The sequence below is a fragment of the Pelobates fuscus genome, chromosome 6, assembly GCF_036172605.1.
Source record: "Pelobates fuscus isolate aPelFus1 chromosome 6, aPelFus1.pri, whole genome shotgun sequence".
NCBI classification, from domain to species: domain Eukaryota; kingdom Metazoa; phylum Chordata; class Amphibia; order Anura; family Pelobatidae; genus Pelobates; species Pelobates fuscus.
In genome coordinates, this window is record NC_086322.1 from 187,456,682 (window position 1) to 187,473,951 (window position 17,270).

Below are 17,270 nucleotides of genomic sequence, written 5' to 3' on the forward strand. Positions count from 1 at the left end.
TTCTCCAGTTCACAGTGGCGAAGTTGGTTTCGCCACAATTCTCCCCTTTACCAATTAGACTAACAGGGTCAGTGCCCTGGTTAGTCCAGCAACCCACCCACAAAACAGAAACCGCAGAGCAGCCCATCCACAATAAACAGTTACTACACCTGGGTGAGGGAGAATCTTGTCCAGGTTCAGGTGCCGCACCACGGCTGTGTGGGGGACTGGTAGGCTGCCTTGGTGGGTTGCTGAGGGGGCAGAGACCAGCGGTACTCTGTCCTGGTGCCAGCACTACCACGTGAGTAGTCTGGTTGGAGCCTGGTTCCTGGAGACTTACTGTCTCCCCTTTAGGTGCATAGCTCGGCTGCCGGAGGGGGAGACCGACTGTCTCCCCTTTGGATACACCGCTCTGTGGCTGGGGGACAGGACCGACCGTCCCTACCCCTTGTGCGGTAAGTGCAGAGACTACGGTCCCATCTGCACAGTTGTGGGGTTTGACATCTCCCCTTGATGGGTTCGGCTGCCGCTGGAGAGAGGGTGTAACAAGCTCCTCTCTCTGGACTGTCAACTGCCGCTGGGGAGAGGGGTTAACAGGCTCCTCTCCCTGACAATCTCTATGCTGGTGGAGAGGGGGACCAGCTGTCTCCCCTTTCATTATTTTGTCCTGCTGCTGGGGTGTGAGACTGACGGTCTCTGCTCCCTGCAGGACACACTGCCGCTGGGGAGGAAGGACGACACCTTCAGCTCCCTGGGGTACACACTGTCGCTGGGGAGGAAGGATTGCACCCTCAGCTCCCTGGGGTACATACTGCTGCCGGGGAGGAAGGATTGCACCCTCAGCTCCCTGGGGTACACACTGCCCCTGGGGAGGAAGGATTGCACCTTCAGCTCTCTGGAGTACACACTGCCGCTGGGGAGGAAGGACGACACCTTCGTCTCCCTGGGTTACACACTGCCGCTGGGGAGGACGGACGACACCATCAGCTCCCTGGGTTACACACTGCCGCTGGGGAGGAAGGACGGCACCTTCAGCTCCCTGGGATACACACTGCCGCTGGGGAGGAAGGATTGCACCTTTAGCTCCCTGGGGTACACACTGCCGCTGGGGAGGAAGGACGACACCTTCAGCTCCCTGGGAAACACACTGCCGCTGGGGAGGAAGGATTGCACCTTCAGCTCCCTGGGGTACACACTGCCGCTGGGGAGGAAGGACGGCACCTTCTGCTCCCTGGGACACACACTGCCGCTGGGGAGGAAGGATGGCACCTTTAGCTCCCTGGGATTTACTCTGCCGCTGGGGAGGAAGGACGGCACCTTTAGCTTCCTGGGTTACACACTGCCGCCTCAGGGGAAGATGGCTAACCTCCTCGGATGCAGCCTCTACTCTGCTGCTGTAACACTCTTTCCGCTGAGCATACTCTCCGTCCATCCTTGAGTTTCGCTTAGCCATGACCTTGTTCCAGATCCCCTGGAATATTTCCATGGATACATAACCCCCATACTGGGCCACTCGCTGCCTCACCTCGGCCAGCCCATAATCTTCAGCGTCAGATCCTTCCATACTTGTCTGCTCCAAGTCGCTGGATACCTCTGCTGCCAGGGGCGCTGCACGAGTGCTAACGTTGCCCTCAATTTGTAACTCCAAGGAATTGGTGTTCTGTAGCTGTCCTTCTGGCTGTAGGAACGATCCCGCCGCTTGCCACCAATTGTAACGGACCGTTTCACTTACAAGAGGATAAAACCCAGTTTAGGCGATATCCCCCTTTACAGATGCACAGGCAGCTACTGCAAACACCACTCTCCCGAACTCCAAACTGTACGAATCTTCCAACTCCCGAACTGGAAACACACGAACTCTGGAATCAGCTGAACAGGAAAAGCATACCATCCGCTTACACTCCTGGCAGTCAGCATACAATCCAATTCCCCCAAAGAACGAGACGACACATCGCTTTGAGGGTAAAACAGGAACTCTGGACTGGCTCATCCAGCCCGGCTTTTATTACAAGAGTACACATACAGGCCACACCCAGGGGGAGGCATCAAAGAACCAATGACATAGATGTTACATCCCACACATCCCCCTCCCCTTAGTGTGACACATAATCCCATTATGCATACAGTTTAAAACATACTTTTACACAACTTTCATAACTTTAAAACCATACATCACATTCACATGAAAATACGTATCCTCAATCAATCATTCAGGGGAACAACATATTAAAAAATGGCATGGATCAGACCAGGGGTTCAAAAGTTAGTAAAGTATCTTTTAAAACCCCTAGCTTTCCAGCTTCCTTCTCTGTGCTGAAGAAGTAATCCAATTACCTCCCAGCACAGAGACAGACTCCATTAACCACATGGTTACAGAAAGACATAAAACACTTTAAAATACAGAAAGTTACTTTTTACACATAACACACAGACATAGTCTTTCATTATATGAATAGGCTCCATGGTATAGCTATCTGGGGTATCACATTCCCATAAAGTCTGGTCCATAGTCCAAAGGCAGCAGGCGGGCAACCAGGCTTCTCCAGTTCACAGTGGCGAAGTTGGTTTTGCCACATCTATCTATTAACGTGTATATGTGGTTTGCAATACGTGGGGCGAACTATCCGACCATTGAAAATTTGAATTGGCGAACATTTAAGAAATATACAGAATGGGGTTTTAACCCATTCTGTATCTGCTCATAAACACCAAAAACATAATGGAGACACAAAAGCATTGCACTTTATGGAAATTCAGAAGGTTCTAAAACCTTGGAGAGGGGGTGACCATTTGAAGATCCTCAATAAAACAGAAATGAGATGGATCTTCGATTTGGAAACCCTCTCTCCCCAGGGGTTAAATATCGATTTTGATATGTATAATTATATCTAACTTTAAGATCCTTTCTACATCCATATTATATAGGTATTAGATACTCTTGTTTTATACATGTGTCTATTTTTATAATTACTATACATATATTTTTTCCCTTTTATTTTATTCATGGACCTTTTATTATGGACATATATGGTTTGAGCTGTGATTGTCACAGTTTTTGCATCCAGAGACTGTATTCGCGACCTGTGGAACGCATAGAGAACATGATTGGCCATCCGTGGAACGCACAAAACCCGGAAGTGAAACGCAAAGTACCGAAAGCCGGAAGTAAAACAGCCGCGACTACAGTAACCGGATAGGATCAAAGAAGAACGAGCAAATCCATTGCCGATTGGTTGTTGGGCAAAGGGCGCGGTTTGGAAGTACCCGTTTCCTGCGCTATTTTTTATTTATATGCATTTGAAGCTTGTAATTTATTGTTGCACCTGAGGAAGACGAGCCAGTTCGTCGAAACGCGTTGTGCTTATGGTATCTACCTGTGAACGGCATCATTGTTACTTTAATGTAAGATTTTTATATTTTTCTACAAATAAATGCTTATACTTGATTTCTAATTTGTGTGCCTGTTCTACACCATTTACTTTGAGGAACAAGCTTCATACAGAGGAATACCCTTGGGATTACCATCTATAAACACCATCACCCAATACAGATTTTCAGAAATGGGATGTACTACTGAATTTTACAATATTTGACTTCTGGCTACCATCTGATCCTGTATGTACTTGGGGTACATTTGTGTGTGGTTTGATTGGGTATATACACCACCATAGTGCATGTATTATATTTTATTTTGTGGTATTACTAATTAGTGCTGCACACTATTTCTGTTTGTATTCAGAAATGGTAGAAAGCATATACCCAACTAATAATTCAAATGGAAAAAGAGGTCGGTATTAACATTTTAGACTCAAAATAAATATGATATATGGGATCAATGGTTAACAAGTATAAAAGAGAATGTATAATTTGATTAGTTACCCTAAACATGTTCACCATGGTAAAGATTGTATTTCAAGGCTTCTCCCCTAATCTCCCGTTTCTTGGCAGTAAAAAAGACAAATAATTTAGCTCTACACTTGTTAGTATATGTTTGTTTTGTAAGCGTTATGGTATATGTTGTACAAATATGACCAAAAACCTAATAAAGAATATGAAAAAAAAAGAATGTGATGGCAGATAAGAACCATTCGACCCATCTAGTCTTCCCAATTTTCTAAATACTCTCATTAGTCCCTGGCCTTATCTTATAGCTAGGATAGCCTTATGCTTAACCTATGCATGCTTAAGCCCCTTCACTGTGTTAACCTCTACCACTTCAGCTGGAAGGCTATTCCATGCATCCACAACCCTCTCAGAAAAGTAATACTTCCTGATATTATTTTTAAACCGTTGCCCCTCTAATGTCCTTTTGTTGTGCTGTTTTTTCTTCTTTTAAATATAGTCTCCTCCTTTACTGTGTTGATTCCCTTTATGTATTTAAATGTTTCTATCATATCCCCCCTGTCTCATCTTTCCTCCAAGCTATACATGTTAAGATCCTTTAACCTTTCCTGGTATGTTGTATCCTGTAATCCATGAACCAGTTTAGTAGCCCTTCTCTGAACTCTCTCAAAAGTATCAAAATCTTTCTGAAGATACGGTCTCCAGTACTGCGTACAATACTCCAAGTGAGGTCTCACCAGTGTTCTGTACAATGGCATGAACATTTCTCTCTATCTACTGCTAATACCTCTCCCTATGCAACCAAGCATTCTGCCAGCATTTCCTGCTGCTCTATTACACTGCCTGCCTAAGTCATCTGAAATAATTACCCCTCAATCCCTTTCCTTTAGATGTTGAGATTAGGACCCTATCAAATATTCTATACTCTGCCCTTGGGATTTTATGTCCAGGATGTATTATCTTTTATGTATTTATCCACATTAAATGTTAGTTGCCACAGCTTTGACAATTTTTCTAGTTTATTTATATAATTTGCCATTTAGCTTATCCCTGCTGGAACATCAACCCTGTTACATATCTTTGTATCATCAGCAAAAAGATATACCTTATTGTCAAGACCTTCTGCAATATCACTAATAGAAATATTAAAGAGTATGGGTACAAGTATAGATCCCTGAGGTACCCCACTGGTAACAAGACCTTGCTTTGAATATACTCCATTGACTACATCCCTCTGTTGCCAGTCATTCAACTACTGCCTAACCCATTTAATAATATTGAAATCCAAACTTAAAGATTGCAGTTTATTGATAAGCCTTCTAAGTGCGACAGTGTCGAAAGCCTTACTGAAATCTAGGTAAGCAATGTCTACTGCACCACCCTGATCTATTATTTTAGTTACACAATAGACAATCAATACATTTACTTTGGCATGACTTCCATGTAGTAAATGTTCAACAATCCTATCCTTTAACATGGTTTCCATTACTTTCCCCACTACTGAGGTAAGGTTTACTGTCGTATAGTTACCCGACTCCTCCCTACTACCTTTCTTGAGAATAGCCACAACAGTCACTAATTTTCGATATTCTGGGACTACTCCCGTTAACAATGATTGGATTAATAAATCCGTTAATGGTTTTCCTAGTACACCATTAGGCTCTTTTAATAACTCTGGGTGTGTTTCATTGGGCCCCATCGATTTATTTGTCTTTACTTTTGACAGTTGAAATAGAACTTCTTCCTCTGTAAACTCACATGTAACAAATGACTAATTTGTTTTTAATCTAACTAACCCTTGTTTCACTTTCCTTTTCTCATTTATGTATCTAAAATGTTTTGTCCCCTTTTTTTTACTGACTAGGCTATTTTCTCTTCTGTGTGTGATTTGGAAGCTCTTATAACTTGCTTTTTGCCTAATCTTATAGATCTGTCAATTTTCCTCACTCTTTTTTTTTATTATATAATTACATTAAATGCTAACTTTTATTTATTTTTACTATTTTGGCCACTTCTGCGGACTACCACAGTGGTTTCTTTAATCTTTTTTTCATACTGACAAGCCTAATGGATGTGTGACAAATATTAAGTTGCAACCACTAAACTTTCTGTAGGAAGAAATCCTAATACATTATGACACCAACTTCTATGAGTTGAACAAATGAGTGCATTCTTGTGAATACTAGAGTTGGTAATTCATGTGTTTTCCCCTTATTATAGTTATAATAACACATTCACACAATACTCAATTTTAATAAAAGTTCCTATGTAGGAACACTCAATGAGGTTTGTTAGGTTCTCTGTTAGAAATCAACAGTTTAAGGCAGGCTATCATTTGAAGAAATGAGTGGAATGGTGCAGAGGGTAAATGCATTCAAATGTTGTGTCACTTGAAACTTGACTTGAAATTACCTAAGGAATGAATGATTGATGTAATTTGATTATATATGTCTTGTTATTAACCTTGTAAATATGGTGTTTAGGTTGGAAATCTAAGGATTCTGTCCCGAAATTGGTTACGGATTATATGGAAAAAAAGTTTGACCTGGATAAGCTGGTGACACACAGACTACCTTTAGAGAAAATCAATGAGGGATTTGATCTTTTGCACAAAGGAAATAGGTACGGTATTTATTTCTTCACATTTATATGGAAGTATGTCAGTAAATATGGCAATATAACTAAATTATCTGACAAGCATTCTGAGCATATATCCACAATCAAGAGGTGATGGTGGGTTAACACAACTAATGCAAGGTGTTAACTAATATCTTCACTTTATATAATCTTTTTTATACTATTCACAAAAAACAAAGCTGAGTTTGTCAATTATTCCACACACGTGCAAACAACAGATATAAGTTGGATATGTGAATATATCACCTACACATGCACCTTTTCCATTTTAATGTGTAGAGATAAAATATGCATAATATCAAACTTAACTTGCAGTGACCTTAAATTGCTGAAGACTTCCTCAATTCGATGTGTCAAAAAAATAAAAATAATAATTCCCTTTATTAACATGCATTTCAAAAAACAAAGATTACATAAGCTTACACTACTGTTGGTGGAACGTTTACTGGTTTTAAACCCAATTAACCCTTTAAGGACACAACTTCTGAAATAAAATGGAATCATGACGGAATATTTCCGTCATGTGTCCTTAAAGGGTTTTAAAGCACCTAGGCACAAAGATCTTCAGCCTTTAAATACACAACAAACGTTCCACTCCCGCCTTCCGGCTCACTCTAGCTGCCCAGACCTACTTGAGGTTTCAGAGATCAGATGGATATTTCTGCATGATGATGTGTTATGTGATAACATGCCTATTGGGCTTTATCAAAGTGTTCATCACTACCTCCTTTTCAGTTTAAATAGATTACGCATGCTCGGGATAATTACTGTCATTCAAGTGTCCGCTGTTCTTAATACTCTGTGAAATTATCTATATTAAACATCCTGTTTTTCCGCACATTAATTGTCCTTTTACCTACATTAAACGTCCTGCTCATAATACTATTTACCTTAATGATTCACATATTGCGTTTTATCCACTTGCAAAAATGGATGCATACATATTCTCCACATTAATATAGTTAAAACCTGCATTGATCCTCATACAATTCATAACAAATAACACTCTAAAAAGCTAGGGATTAATCACCTAATCTTATCATTTTTACATTTCAATTGATGGGGGTATCTTATAATAAATATTATCTCAGTATCTAATTGTCCTAAAAACAATTTATTCCTATACACCAAAAAAAATTTCTTAAAGGGACACTATAGTCACCAGAACAACAACAGCTTAATGTAGTCTGGTATGTCCCTGCAGGCATTTTCATTTATATATAACTGCCTAGTAACACCTCTCACCTCACTTAGACAGCCACTAGAATTGCTTTTTGGGTCAGTGCTGCACAATTTGTAGCACTGATGTTTAGTGTCTCCACAGTTTAGTGTCTCTGTATGGAGTCACTGAATTTACCTCTTAGAGATTCATTGGTTGAATACATTTCTATGAGGAAATGCTGTTTGGCCAGTGCAGCGTTTGGCACTACTCCCACCCCATCTCTTTGGCTGAGATCATTAGAATTGACAATCTCAGCCAATCCAGTGCTTTGCCATAGGAAAGCATTGTATTGGCTGAGATTGTCAATTCTGATTATCTCAGCCAAGGAGGTGGACCAGGGCGGAACCAGCACCTGTGTGGTGCTGGAATGGAGGCGAGTTTATGATCTTTTTAAGGTGGCAAGTGGGGGCCAGCATGTTTTTAAAATTATTGGGTCAGCCTTTAGTGTTCCTTTAAAATAAATATTTCACAACAGTTTAAAAGTTATATCTATTAACCAATACTACTTAAAAACCCAATTTATTTCCCACCTTATATGCTGTTGTTATCGCATATGGATGTGATGTCATATGTGGATATTATTATTATTATTATTATTATTATTGCCATTTATATAGTGCCCACAGATTCCGTAGCGCTTAACAATATTATGAGAGGGGATTTAACTATAAATAGGGCAATTACAAATAAACGTACGGGAACAATAGGTTGAAGAGGACCCTGCTCAATCGAGCTTACATTCTATATGATTTAACACCTTGAAATGGTTGTGTTAACCCACCATCACCTATAAATTCTTTGTGATTTAAACATTTGCAGTTTGCTAAATGTGTATTGTAGGGATACACCCTTGTCATTTCATATGGTGGAGTTTATTACTAATATCTGGTTGTTGGCTGTTATTGTTGTAGAGTTCTAGGATATATATATATATATATATATATATATATATATATATCAACCACTATTTTACTGGTTGTCAGGAATAGTCAACAAGGCAACAAGGCAACAAGGCATACATTAAGCATTACTTCTGATAGCCAAGTTAATATGCATTTAAACATATTAAGACCAATTTGCTAATTTGCAGAAAACATGAATAAAAGCACAAATATATTGCAGTCTGTATAAGTTTGTTTTAAAAAAATTGAATCCAAACCACATAGCCCACTAACTGGAGGGTAAAAACTCTTCAAATAGAAAATACTTTTAAATGCTTCTGTTGATATGAAGAACCTTCAGTACACTGTGACTGGTTGGCTTGCAAATTTCCAGGCTTCTCCTGTATAAGAACATTGTAATTTTCCTCTATAATGAAATTATAAATGTATATTTCAAATGTATATTTTGTAAATTAAATTATACTTTTTAGTTCCAGGATCAGTGGTGTACCCTGGTTTTGTGTTGCCCTAGGCATGACAAAACTTTTTCTTTTTTAAATCAAGCCCCCCAGCCTCACTAACACACACACACACACACACACACAAACTAACAGACAACACACACACTCACTAACAGACACACACACACACACACACACACACTAACACACACACTCACTCACTCACATTAACACACTCACTTTTTTTTTAATTAAACCCCCCTTTGGGAATGCTGGGGGGGTTCTCCCTTTCCCTGGGGTCCAGTGGCTGCTGGGCTGCTGGGCGGGCGGCGCTGGCGAGGGAGCACTGATTAGTGAGCTCTCTGCTCAGCTCCCTCGCACGCCGCAGAGTGATGCCAGTCATCACTCTGCGGCACGCGAGGGAGCTGAGCAGAGAGCTCACTAATTAGTGTCCCTCGCCAGCACCACCCGCCCGCCTGGATTTTTAGTTAGCCGAATGCCGCCAGGCTAACAAGGTATTTGCCTGCATATTTGGGGGCAGCTTTTTTTGCCGCCCCCTGGAAAGTGCCGCCCAAGGCAAATGCCTTGATGCCTCGCGGCTAATATGTCCCTGTCCAGGATGTAACACAACAAAATATGGCAATGCTCGAGGAGAGTTATTTCTCATGAAAGACCCTTTGCATACATGGAGCATGTTTTTAAAATGGTGTAACATCACACTCTACAATAAAAAAAACAAACATATTGTACAGTGTGATGGATGTGGCACTGTGCTTTGTGGGATCTGTCAGTCTAAGCAGCAAATGAAAATACTTGCCCTGGCGTGACTGAGAATGATGGGAGATAGCCACTATTTGTAGCTATCTAGACGATAGCCACTATTTGTAGCTATCGTCTTTCACTCTCTACCCCACATTCCCCTCCGTTACTAATATACTATGTGAAGGAATACTTTGAGAGATAAAGTGAGCTGCTCTCTCTCTCATGTTAAAAGATGGTTATTGTTACATACACTATTGTTGTTCGTTAAGGGAAACTGTAGACACTGTGACTGCTTGATCTTATTGAAGTGGTTATAGTGTCAGGAATTCCCTGGCTCCATCCTCCCATTAAACTTTTGAAACCATTTTAAAGTTTTAATCATAAACAAGAGTGCTCAGCTTAAACTACTGAGGTCGCATAAGCCTGAACATGCAGTGAGCAAGTGTGATTGTCCACTAACCGCTTATCAAAGGGCTAATTTCTAGTATGAATTGGTATGAATTGGTATGGCTAGAATAAAGTGTAATGCCTGCTATAGGGCCCTTTTTAAGTGTACAGCTGCTAGAAAACGGTTTAACACTAAATCCAGGAACAGTCGCAGGAGACTCCAGGCACCCTTTACAAAGACACGCTAGGCACGATAACCATTTTATCCTCTTAATGAGGATCCAGAGCCCAGCCCCCCATTGGAGGTATGGGTAAGGCAGATAGTACACACTTTCTTAGCCATACCAATTCATTCAGCAACAGCGCGGTGTGAGAGCTTGAGAGAGTAAGCTGACACTATCGTTCCATGACTGTTTTGGATATTGCTTCCTCTTTAGACTGAGCAGCACAGATACTCTGGTTTAGCATTAGGGGACACTATCATCACCCAGATAACTTAATCTCAATGAAGTGGTCTAGGTGCCCTGTCCCTGTCCTTTTAACCGTGCAATGTAAAACATTGCAGATTCTTAGAAACTGAAAAGTTTACATTGCAAAGTTAAGTCTGCGTAAAACTCAGTCACAATGATTCAATCCATTCCTATGGGTAAGTTTGATTGCACGTTTATCTCACACAGCACATTCACTTTATGTCTCCAATGTTGCCATATGAGAAGGAGGGCCATGCCTTCTCTGTGATCAATGGTGTATTTTGGATTTGTGCTGCCCTGGGCACAACTAAATTCGGGCAACCCGCTAATCTAAATTTGACCCACCACTTTGTTTCAAGGCCACTTTTTTGACTGACAAATGCAAATGTGACTGACAAATGCATTAACACATACATTGACATACACTCACTGGCAGACCCACACTGACGCAAACATCCTTACTGATTCGACACACTCTGTCAGACACACACACACTGACAGACACACACTGACAGACACAGACGCACTCTCTGACAGTTACACACACACTGACAAACATACACACGCTCACTGACAAACACACACACACACACTGACAAGCACACACACACACACTCTGACAGACACTCTCTGACAGACACTCTCTGACAGACACTCTCTGACAGACACTCTCTGACAGACACTCTCTGACAGACACTCTCTGACAGACACTCTCTGACAGACACTCTCTGACAGACACTCAGTGACAGACACACACACACTGACAGACACACACACTGACAGGCACACACACTGACAGACACACACTCTCACACACATATATTGACAGGCACACACACACACACACTCACTGACAGACAGCAACAAACACACACTCACTGACAGTCACACACACACTCACTGACTGACACACACACGCTCACTGACTGACACACACACTCATGGACAGCCACCCGCGCACACACACTCACTGACAGCCACACACACACGCACACTCATTCGCTGACACACACACACACTATCTGACAGCCGCACACACAGACACACAAATGTTCTCATTCACTCACCAATTATTTTATTATTTTTTTTAACTTAAATCCACCCAGCCTCCCTTCCTTTGGGAGAGCTAGAATGGACCCTGACTGCTGCTGGGCGGGCGGGCGGGCGAGCGGGCAGGCTCCTTGCTGGCTCTATTGGGGCTGTTGGCTGTGCTGGCAGGCTCCTCGCTGGCTCTGCTGGCGCTGCTGGCTTCTGCTGGCATGACTGGCTGGGTGGACAGGCAGGCGCTTAATGCAGGCGGTGAAGAAACTGAGCTCTTCCTTCCCTGCTCTCTTGCCACTGCCTGGGCCGGAGTGTCGTCATATTCCAGCTCTCTGCATCATAGAAGGGCGCGCGGACAGCGCTCCCTCGCCTCCCACGTACACTATGAGTAGCTAAATGCCTTGGGGGGTCCCTAAGGTGGCCAGTTGACCACCTTTTGCGTCTCCCAGGACATTAGGCAAAGAAGGCATTTGTCTGGGCTGTTAGGGCAGAGTTTATTGCAGTCCCCCTGAAAGTGCCGCCTTAGGCAAATGCCTTGTTTGCCTCATGGCAAATAAAGCCCTGTCTTTGATGACCGCTCAGAGGGACCTACAATGCTGGAAAAAGGTAACTACCGTATATACTCGAGTATAAGCCGAGTTTTTCAGCACATTTTTTGTGCTGAAAAACCCCAACTCGGCTTATACTCGAGTCAATAGTCTGTATTATGGCAATTTGCATTGCCATAATACAGACAGGGGCTGTGGGGGCTGCAGAGATCTTACTTACCTCTCCTGCAGCTCCTGTCAGCTCTCTCCTCCTCCGCGCCGTCCGTTCAGCACCTCGGTCAGCTCCCAGTGTAAATCTCGCGAGAGCCGCGGCTCTCGCGAGACTTACAGTGTGAGCTGACAGAAGAGCTGACCGGACGGCGCGGAGGAGGAGAGAGCTGACAGGAGCTGCAGGAGAGGTAAGTAAGATCTCTGCAGCCCCCACAGCCCCCCACTGAACTGCCAATGCCACTGGACCACCAGGGAAGGAGCCCCCCTCCCTGGCACGCTAGCAAGCAGGGAGGGGGAACAAAAAACATGTATCATAGTAATAAAAATAAATTAATTAATAATTTAACAAAAAAAATGAAAATAATAATACAATAATAAAAATAGTAATAAAAAAAATTATATAACAAAAAAATTAAAATAATAATAATATAATTATAAAAATAGTAATAAAAAAAAATATATAACAAAAAAATTTAAAATAATAATAAATATATTAAAATGCCCACCCCCCACCAAGGCTCTGCATCACACACACACACACTCTGCACTCACACACACACACACTCTGCGCACACACACACACACACACACACACACACACTCTACACACACACACACTCTACACACACACACACACTCTACACACACACACACACACACTCTACACACACACACACACACACACACACACACTCTGCACTCACACGCACTCTGCACTCACACACACACACACTCTGCACTCACACACACACTCTGAACTCACACACACACACTCTGCACTCACACACACACTCTGCACTCACACACACACTCTGCACTCACACACACACTCTGCACTCACACACACACTCTGCACTCACACACACACTCTGCACTCACACACACACACTCTGCACTCACACACACACTCTGCACTCACACACACACTCTGCACTCACACACACACTCTGCACTCACACACACACTCTGCACTCACACACACACACTCTGCACACACACACTCTGCACTCACACACACACTCTGCACTCACACACACACTCTGCACTCATACACACACTCTGCACCCATACACACACACACTGCACCCTCATACGCACACACTGCACCCTCATACGCACACACTGCACCCTCATACGCACACTGCATTCATACGCACACACTGCATTCATTATAAACACACACTGCATTCATACACACACACTGCATTCATTATATACACACACTGCATTCATTATATACACACACTGTAAATAAAAATTAAATTAATATAATTTTTTTAGGATCTAATTTTATTTAGAAATTTACCAGTAGCTGCTGCATTTCCCACCCTAGTCTTATACTCGAGTCAATAAGTTTTCCCAGTTTTTGGGGGTAAAATTAGGGGCCTCGGCTTATATTCGGGTCGGCTTATACTCGAGTATATACGGTAAATCTTTTTTTAAAAAAATTAAAAACAGCTGGGCACCTATTTCTGACTAAGGACAAGGACACTATAGCATTTGAAATACAGATTTGCATTCATAAAGCTATAGTGTTCTTTTACATGGAATGGGAAGATGGAGCCAGGGGACTACAAGTAATATAACTGCTTTAATGAGATGAAGCATTTACTGTGCCTACCACTTCCTTTTAATAAGTTGATATACTGAAATGTATCACTGGCAAATGTATTGTTTCATTGATGCTATTTTTTTTTTTTTTTTTTTTTTTTTACAGCATTCGGACAATATTAACATTCTAACAAACCAATGAATGGTTCAATATTAATTCTACAGCTACCTTACACAGCACAACTTATTGATTAATAATCTGAAAACATTCTTATAATCAACTATTGGTAAATCAAAATAAACTATTTGTGTCATATTAGTTTATATACTGTGATCATTTCAGTAGGGTAGGCACCTTGGAGTTCTTCTCTATATTTTTTTTAATTTGATATACGGTGGATATTTATTAAATTAACCCCCCAAGGACCATACCCACTACATCCCACCAAAGTGGTTATGGTGCTAAACCTCCCAATGATATTTGTCAAACTTAGGCCTTGATTTAATAAGCTTTCCACATGATTCAACACTGTTAGAAAAACTTTCCTAATAACTTCAATAGTGACTTCTGTATATAAATCATCTAGAAAGTTTTTCTAACACTATTGAATCAAGGTCTAAGTTTGACAAATAACATTGGTAGGACAGCTGTCCTGGAACCATAACCACTTCAGTTGGCTGTAGTGGTTATAGTACTGAATCATTTAGAAAGCTTATTAAATAAAGCCCTTAGTTGGGTCCTACAGGTGCCTGCACCTGCATCCCTTTGTTTTGGATTCACATCGTAGGAAGGTGGTTGAAATCACTGACGTAAGCAAGGTAATGCAGTGTTGCATTCATTGTAACATGTATAGGTTGTGCCTTACCTTGATGAAGATATCCAGTTCTTTCTGCAGAAAAATACCATATACAGCACAGATGTTAAATGGATCCTGGTAAATTGTCAAATAATTTTAAAACAGTTTGACAAATTACAGTGGGAGCATGCCAGATCACTCTTGGCACCATAACCTCTACAGTGGAATGTAGTGGTTATGGTGCTTGGCATGTTCCTTTAAATACCCATACATGTGTTATTTTTTATGTATGTGGCAGTCTGTGTGTGATATGTGTGTTTCAGCTGTGAATGATGTGTACGGCTGCTTTTGACTAGCTCTTTGTTATGCATGGGCAGCTGAAAGTGCTGTTTGTGGGTAGCTGTGAGTGGCGTGTGTTGCTGTGTGTGAGTAACTGTGAGTGATATGTGATATGTTTGCTGTTCAAGCCTCCCCACATATTAGGATTTAAAAATAACAATAATTATAATAATAATAATAATATGCATTTTTTTTGCTCCTTTGACCTCGGGGATAAAATCAGCAGGTGCTGTCATCATGGCTCTGCTCCCTGTTTCCTGATAATCCAGTGGGGCTGTGATTGTGGTCATCCAGTAGGGTTGTGATCATGGCCCTGCTGCCTGGTGGCCCAGTGGGGCCTGTGATGCAGCTCTCTGGTGGGCCAGTAGGAGGAGTTTGTAGGGTGCCCAACAGGCAGGTGCAGATCACTGTAAAAGTGTTGTTCTTTTTATTCAAAATATGAAATACATACATTTAGCAAACCTAAATACCTAATACAGCCTTATGTATCGTATTACTTGCAATGGATATTATCCAAAAAGAAACAAACAAAAAAAACAAAAAAAATACTTTATTTTCACTGGTGTAATTTATAAATCTATTTAATGCTCTATAGAAAAGTACACGTTATAAGAATTGTGAAATAATTACTTTAGAAGACTCTAGAAAAGGTGCAATACCCTCTTTATTTCTATCTACAGAATATTTGATTTCCCCTACTGTTTGCTCTGTATCACGCTAATATGCCTAAAAAAACCCTCTCCAGTAGATAAGACAGAAAAGAACAAGCCTATTAGTACATTTTATTCTCCAAAAGCAGACCCCAATAAATCACAATCTCAAAGGAGATCTATATCTCCTCCTCCATTGGAAGAGTTCAAAAGCTACAACCTTAGAAGGCTCCAACTCACCTATAGAAACGACATCAAACCAAAGTCTTATCAAAATGATGGATGAACTTTATGGGAAAATCAAAAATGATATTGAGCAAAGTATTTCTGAGGTAATTAAAGAGATTTCCACTCTTAATGCTAAATTGGTCAAACAAAATCAAGAATTTGAAAAAATGAGAACAGAGATTACATTATTGAAATCACAAAATATTACCCTTAAAAATCAAATAAAAAAAAATGGATAACAAACTAACAGAATTTGAGGATTGATCACATAGAAATAATATAAGAATTAAAGACATATCCAAAGAAATCAAACAAGAGAACCTGATTGATTATATATGTTAATCCTTCGTTTTTAACGCCCTTTCCAATAGAGAGATGCCATAGGATCTTTCTATCCAGAGGAACAGAAAATACTACCCCTAGAGACGTGCTAGTAAGGTTTTTAAATTCTTCAGCGAAAGATGAGTTAATGAAACAGTTAAGATTCCATCCAAATTTACCGGTAAACAAAGAGAAGTTTCAAAATGTGTTGGTTTTCCCTGATCTCTCCCTGGCAACAAGACTAAATAGAAGACGATTCAAAGACCTAACTTTACAACTGAGATCAAAAAATATAAACTACAGATGGGGCTTCCCTACTAAAATGATAATTTCCCATAATGGTAAGAGCCTTTCTATTAAAGACCCTATTGAAGAACTCTCTAAGTTAAAAAAAAATCTAGCAATAATAGATTGATACAAATAATATTATTCAACTAGAAAGAGTAACAAACTTATGGAGGGGAACAAAGGAGAAATATTGGAGAGTTTTGTGAATATAGATAAATCTGAAACTTCAATGTTGGTAATTTACCTAATAATTTCTAAATTTAATATCTACGTAGTGTTTAGTTAATTCATGTTGATTATTACTACGTATTACATTACGATACTTCTCTAACATAAACCTATGATATTAGATATGTATTTATAAGTTTATTTTTATGATATTAAGAACGAATGGTTCTGCTTGATTATTTTTTTTTGTGTTATTTATTTATCTTATTGTTCCCCTCCTCCCATATTAGCTTAGTTAAACTTAGGGCTAAACAAGAGTGGGGGCTATATAACTAATCACCTGGCCACAGATTGCCACCAGGGATTGAGTCTCCCTGAGATCTTTATTTTTTCTTTTATTTTTTCTCCTTTTTGGGAATGTATGTATGCTTAGATCTCTCAGGGTAACCACCTGTATGATATGTACTACCTTGCTATGTGGTGTATT

The 17,270-nt window shown here is 40.8% G+C and overlaps 1 protein-coding gene across 1 annotated transcript in view; it reads left to right on the top strand.

Moving 5' to 3' along the window:
• Positions 1–14,308, top strand: part of LOC134614604 (alcohol dehydrogenase 1-like) — a 59,514-nt gene extending 45,206 nt beyond the window's left edge. Inside the window, exons 7-8 of the mRNA XM_063458580.1 lie at positions 6,306–6,444; positions 14,159–14,308. Of these exons, the coding sequence (XP_063314650.1) occupies positions 6,306–6,444; positions 14,159–14,183 (164 nt within the window). The 3' untranslated portion in view covers positions 14,184–14,308. The remainder of the gene's footprint in view (positions 1–6,305; positions 6,445–14,158) is intronic.
• The last annotated feature ends 2,962 nt before the right edge of the window (positions 14,309–17,270 follow it).